General features: G+C 40.9%; 1 protein-coding gene across 1 annotated transcript; it reads left to right on the top strand.

Moving 5' to 3' along the window:
* Positions 1–5,083: 5,083 nt before the first annotated feature.
* Positions 5,084–6,070, top strand: LOC116245600 (uncharacterized). Its single transcript, XM_031617066.2, has 2 exons — positions 5,084–5,455; positions 5,813–6,070. Exons 1-2 carry the CDS (start codon positions 5,084–5,086, stop codon positions 6,068–6,070), a joined length of 630 nt encoding a protein of 209 aa, XP_031472926.2.
* Positions 6,071–6,893: the final 823 nt, after the last annotated feature.

Raw genomic sequence — 6,893 nt, 5'->3', positions numbered from 1 at the left:
TATTCCCAATTAATCCTTAATCTGAGTAAAATCATAATAAAAAATCAGTTCTTAGCCACTATAAGCGTAAAACCATATCTTTTGTAATATGAATAGACGAAAATTGTTTCACGAGCTTTTATATTTCGCTTCATCTAATTTATGGGTCCATTATCTCCCATCACAGCTATTATTGGGCTGGCTGCATAAATCGACGGAGCTGATTAAAACGATGAATAAAATATCTTAGTAAAATTCGTATCTTTTCATATAAGTACAAAAGGAGAAAAGTAAGCAATAATGAATGATGAAAGATCAAGTCTTCAATACAAAGTTATAATTTTTATAATAAGCAATGGCTGAGATTTGCCTTGTGAATTCCTTACATTTTGCCTCATCTGCAGGCTTATAAACTATCTCAACGTTGCATCTCTCACTGGCCTGGTTCCTCATCTCGATAGACGTAAATGCCAATTAAGGATTGAAAAGGAAACTTACAGTAGTGAGTTTATTGCTGTTACAGTGATGCTGCCCATTTGGATTCTTGGTCAGATTAAATGAAGATTAACTAATTTTCCTGAGATCAGAGTGGTAAGGACAGATTGCGAGCCAGTTGATAGTCTGGAGACGGTTGTAGCTGAGATCAAGGTGGCCAAGAGTTGATTCTTCGATAAATCGATATCCGTTAGTTGGTTATTGTAAAGGTTGAGGATGGTCAGCTATGTATTTTCCTGCAAGTTGATCTCTGTGAGTAGGTTTCCGTAGAGGTTAAGGTTGGAAGCTGTTGGTTTTTGGTAAGGTTGATTTGTGTCATTGGTTCTTGTATAGGGCGAGACTGGTAGGCTGACGTTGGAGTGAGATCGATATCGGTTAGCTTATTGCTGTATAAGGAGAGATTGATGAGATTGGTATTCTTGGAGAGGTCAATGCTGGACAAGTTGTTGGAGAAAAGGAAGAGGTCACTAATTCCACGTCTCTCTCAGGTCATTTAGTTTATCCGATTATTGTTGAGAATAATTAAGTCAACTTGATTTGTGCAAAGCTGACGTTATGAAGTCATTGAAGGACAAGTTCACACTGTTGAGATGGTATGCTGCTGAGTCATCTTACTATTATTCTTGATAGTTCAGCTACATAGCATGTATTGCTGATAATCGATGCTGCCAGTATCTGCTAGGTCCAAACTGATCAATTATGTCTGCATGATCGTGTCAGTTGATCGATTCCAAAGGAAGGAAGATGTTCTTGTGAATGTCGATTTGGGTGAGGCGTTACTGCTGATGTCGAGACTGTGAGGAAGGAATGGAGGAAAGGTCGATGGATTTCAGGTTGTTTTCTTCGATGTTGAGCCTAACGAGGTTGCTAAGGTCCTTAAAGTTTATCGGGACTCGGTTGAGCCGAGCTTGTTCAAGTTTATTGCTTTGAGATTGCCGAATTCAATGTTTCTGTACTTTTCAGCCGCGCATTATCTTTCTTTGACTTACTCTTTGAGCCTTCCAAGACATGTTGAAATATACAGTTGAGCTTATCTTGCCGAGGTCTACAATCTAGCTCCTAAATTTGATAGCCTTCACGATGTTTTTCTCGATCCTAAAGTTTTCAAACTATGTGATTAATTTTTCTATTTTGGAAAGCAGCTATTTGTCAATCTCCAAGAGTTGCGCAATGACGGAAGGTGAGACTACTCGCAGGAGTAAGCAATTACTCAAGTTTCTTTCTCTTTTATTTTTCTCTTTGATATCGAAATAGTCATAGTAGTCTGATGAGAATTTTTCGACATTTGTGAAATTAGCTAAGATAAAACTGTTTATTTGGATTAAAAATAGCCGAAATTCCTCGCATGATACCACACCTTAATAGCTTTATCAAGCTTTTTTTTTCCCTGAAGGACTTATCGTTATGATGTATTTGTTCCTCAATCTGAGAATACTAAGTTATTTCTTTCAGATTCTTATTGTTGATATTGTCGCAAAGATAGGTCTTGATATGCTGATTTTTGATGAGAGTTTATGGATTATTGGTCTTCATGATGCACATGTTGCACACATTTGCCTTTGCCGAGAAGAGCTAGGTATTATCATTGATGGTGAACTTCTTACAATTTCCACAGACGTATAAATTTGAATCTTTCTTGTATGTCTTTCGGAATTATATCGGATTGCTCTCCTATTTATTCTCCTTCTAAAGCCGTTCATACTTCTTTGGCTTGTAGTACATGCCGGATGTGTAGCTATTCACCACAGGTCATGCTGTGAGACGATGATCGCACATTCAGTTATGGCTCCAAATTTCCCGCGAGTCAACTCATAACAAATGACTGAAATTGTAGTAGTTTTTCTCTTTGGATTTCATATCCTGAATGAGAGTTGAAGCTAGCATTGAACTTTCCCTAAGAACATATAATTGAGAAGAATGTTGTTGTCCTTTTGGTCCACTTATTCTTCACCCTTACGAGCTTGAACTTGTTTTCATCTAGTTTGATTTATCCAGTAGGTATAGCGTATTGAGGACGTTGATGAAAGTTGTTTAATTGCATTGGAATTTCGATCGCAGAAGTCATTTACTCTAAAAACAACTAGATTTATATTTTACTTGCTCGTAGTCCCTGTGGATATGTTGGAGCCTGCTTTTAGGATGTGATGAATGAGGATGCATAAATATTTTCTCATCGATTAGATTAAGGAAGCATTGATTTGGGAGGCAATGCATCGGACCTATGTGTATCTCTTGAGGAAAGAATTCACGCTTTCATTTGAGCTTTGACTCATGAAGTAACTCTTCAGCAGTGTATCTTTTCCTTCAGTTTCTGGAACTACGCCTTTACGACTTTTACTAAACGGCTAATTTTTAATGAATCTTATTTTTGATGGCTTCGCTTGGTGCAATAGTTAGTTTTTGGTATTCTTGAAGTAATATTCTCTTTGAAGTATGATCGTTTCTGACTATTGGAAAATTTCCTAAAGATTTTCTGACCATTTGGTCATCACCCGCATACTGCAGAGCTATTGACGAAGAAGTTGTTCTCTTTGAGGTCGTTTTTGGTGAAGGGTATGACATAACTTGGTATCTTCTGCCCCAAGGCGTACTTTGAGTCCTTTTTCATCTTCTGGAGCTCATCATCGTACTCTGATTTTATCAACTGAAGTATTCTTCAGTTTAAAGTTTCTTCTTCATCTTGCTTTGCTATTTAATATCTTTCTTAGGACCGATAATATTGAAAAATAATCCCTTATGTTTTCTAGGACTGGACGGCCCAGTTTTATTCCTCATCTTCAATTTCTCCCGCCAGGACGTTCTTGTAATATTTGATCAAAATTGAGTCTTCGTTGGCATCGGGTTTTTCTTCTTGAGGATACTGTTCATGAGGGGTTTGTAATGCTTGTGGCTGCTGGTGCAGAACAGTCTTTCATTAAATTGCACAAATTTATCGAAGACTGTTTCTTATGCCTTTTCGACGCATTCTATCTCGTCACAGAGATGGCAGCGTTGATGACTTGCATAATAAAGCCTGTGTATTCCTCGTAGTCATTTAAATCTCACCACTTCCCATGATTCTAATCTGAGGTATTTGTCGATTTTGATGTCGAAGCTATAGATTAGATCCGTCGACTCATCCCAAGACCTATTGACATTCACTATTACTCCTCATCCTCGCTGTGTTTCCTGCAGGCGGGGCCTGGGGATAGTAGCTGGCCAGTTCTTTAATACTTAAGTTAATATTTCATCGATTTCGTGGGTGAGGTTATAAGCAATCGTTTATACGTCCTATCTTCTCACAATGATCTTTACGAATCCGATTATTTCAGTCAGGATGGCTACCACATTGCTGAGAATATTCTTCGATGCGAAATCCTTGGCCTCACTATCTGTTAATTTTCCCTCATTGAGTAATTTGAAGCTAATCGACACTACATTCTCGCACATGCATGAGAGGTACTGGAAGAGCTATCTTTGTATCTGTTTGCATTCATTTGATTCAATGAATTTTTATCCGGAGTACATGGTGCTTGAGACGTTTTTTATGGTGAATGAAAATGGGTGGATGATGATCTTATCTCTGGGGTCGACTTCCTCTCGAAATCTCAAGTAATTTTTCTCGTAGTCGGCTACGCTTGCCTCGTTGGATAGTTTTACGTATTTTTCCTGGGTTTTCTCATTTGGCTGGCTGTTGCAAGAAGCTCCTTCAGGTCCTTAAAATTTAATCTTTCATTGCAAAAATAAACAAATAAAGATATAGTACTCACACTTCAGCAAAAAGATAAAGATTTTTGTATAAAAATATTTGATAAAAAGAACGCAAAGATACTTTTGATGCTTTGTTTTGATTTGCATGCTTTTTCACTATGATCTTATGGATAGAAGCGGCTTTGGAAGGAAAATAAATAAATAGCTACATAAGGCAAGGTCTGACTTATTATACATTGGAAAAAATAGCATTTCCTAGAGATTTGTTCATTTAAAGCAAAAATATGTTTGATCGTGATTCAAAAGTTTATTAATATTTGATAAAATCGTCTTAAAGCCATTATTTCAGTTCTTTGCTGGAAAAACTGTTAATATAACCTACATATCATCATCCGTAAATTTTACCATAAATAATGCTCCCATGGATTAGTCTATTTGTATTCCTTAACCAAGACAAAATTATAATTCCATTGACTTTGATTAAACTAACCCACCTAATTGAGGAGTTTGGTTGATTATCTATGCATTTGGTCTTTGATGCCTGATGACTTTACGATAAATAATCAATAATGATAGATATCCGAATCCTCGTGTGTCTGCTTGTGCTCCAGAGCTGTCTGGCCACCTTCAACACCACTGAGTTTTGGCGCAAAAGCCTCAACATCACCGACGACCTCCACTTCCAAACCTTCTCAGGCTACCAGGAGATTGATTGGTATCGTCCCAAGGGCACCAGTGGCATGCACTATCAACTCTTCGGAGCCATGGGCAGCAACCTCAACGACTCCACGCCCAACGTCCCCTCATCATCTGGCTCAACGGCGGACCCGGCAGCAGCTCTCTCTTCGGCGCCTTCACGTAGAACGGACCATCCGCATCGTCAATGGCTCAGCAACTCTTTCCAGTATTCTTGGAGTCTATGGGCCACATGCTGTTCATCGACCAGCCTCTGAACGTGGGCTTCTCGTACTCGGGAAACCGCACGGGAACGCAGCAGGTGAGCTCCTCCAACGAAGGCGCACTCCACTTGGTAAACTTCCTCTACAATTTCTATAGGGAATGGCCGAAACTGGCTGCCAGTCCACTCTATATCACTGGAGAATCATTCGCAGGCCACTACATTCCCGCATTTGCAAGGGAAATCCTGCTTAACGAAACCTTCAAGGCCGCTACTAAGGTGAATCTGAAGGGCGTGGCTATCGGTGACGGTTGGGTAGATCCAATCAACCAATTCAACTACTACGACTCCCTCCTCTACTCCGCAGGCATCATCAGCAACAAGTTCAGAGAGGTCAGCACGTGGATGCAGACCAGGGCATGCTGAACCTCTACAAGGGAAACCTCACGAAGTAACTATCCAACACATAGGCAACTGCATATTTCGACTTTTTCACCAATGACGGCAAAGTAAAATAGACTTATCTTGGTGGAATGAACAACTACAACTTTAGACAGTATGATGGAAAGGAGATCGATCATTTCCACCTTCCTCCAGTAAAACAAACGTGCTTTTGGCGTTCCTTCAGAAGTCGACTATCTTTCCTCAATAGCAGATCTATGAAGCTTCCACAAAGACATCTCCACCTCATATGCTTCAGATATGGTGGTTATGCTGAGAAACATAAAGGTTTTGGTCTATAATGGGCAGGACGACTACGTCATCAACACAGCTGGCGTCCTCAACTACCTCAACTCAGTCAACTGGAACTACATTTCCAATTGGAAACGCGCCAGGAAGGATGTGTGGCGCATCAACAACCAGATCAGGGGATGGGCAAAGACCTACGGAAACCTGTGGTTCGTGCTGGTCAACCGCGCAGGCCACCTCGTCCCCACCGACCAGCCAGAATCCGCCTTCAACATGTTCGGCCACTTTGTTCGCGACGATAGAAACTGGAACCAATGATGGAATGATCAGATCATCATCTATTTATTCCATGATATCATTAACCTAATAGCAAGTGCATACAGCGATCATCTCTCTCTTCCGTGCTTTAGGATGGTAAGTTTCACATCTTTCCCCAAGAAGTCAAGCCGTCTGATCTTATCAAAGATATGGCTTTTGTCGAAAGGTGGGTATTTCCTCACGAAAGGCTCTGTTTCTCTGCTGGCTACCACCTTGAAATCGACGGGGCATCGACCATTCTCCAAGCTTCGGCTTTACTTCTTGTCCAAAAGCTGACGATACTTCTCCTCGAACGATGGGTTTCTGCTGCCTTTGCGCCGCTTGGAAAGCTCCCTGACAGCAGCTGAAAGGGTGGTCTGCATTCCCATGTATCCTGCCAACCGATCTTCTTCCTGTCCGCTCATGAATCTGCTGTATCCCATGAGTCGTCTCCTGGCTTCATTTTTGGCATTCCCTCGCTGAGCAGTTTCTTATGGTGCTCCTCCGTGAAGAATTGATGCTCTGTGACGAACTTTTCCTCTTCTTCCTCTCCTGGACGTGGTAGTCGTACTCCTCAATCATCAGGAACTTCAATTCCCTCTCTTCGGCGAATCCGTAGGCAAAAACTCTAAATCGCAGACCAAGTTTTCGGCTTGGGGTTATAGGTCAGCTAGAACTCGTCTCTCTTGGAGTCGTAGGCCTGAAACGTCACCTATGGCAGCTTGATGTCTTCCGGCTGAGGTTCTACGGCGGTAGGTTCGTGGGTATAGGGATTGAGTCTATCGATTTCCTTGAAGTAGTCAGTAAAGGCCTATGTGAGGAAATCGGTACGGTTGAGGTCTTC

This window comes from Nymphaea colorata, unplaced genomic scaffold, assembly GCF_008831285.2.
Source record: "Nymphaea colorata isolate Beijing-Zhang1983 unplaced genomic scaffold, ASM883128v2 scaffold0763, whole genome shotgun sequence".
NCBI lineage: Eukaryota > Viridiplantae > Streptophyta > Magnoliopsida > Nymphaeales > Nymphaeaceae > Nymphaea > Nymphaea colorata.
This window is presented reverse-complemented; position numbering and strand designations above follow the sequence as displayed.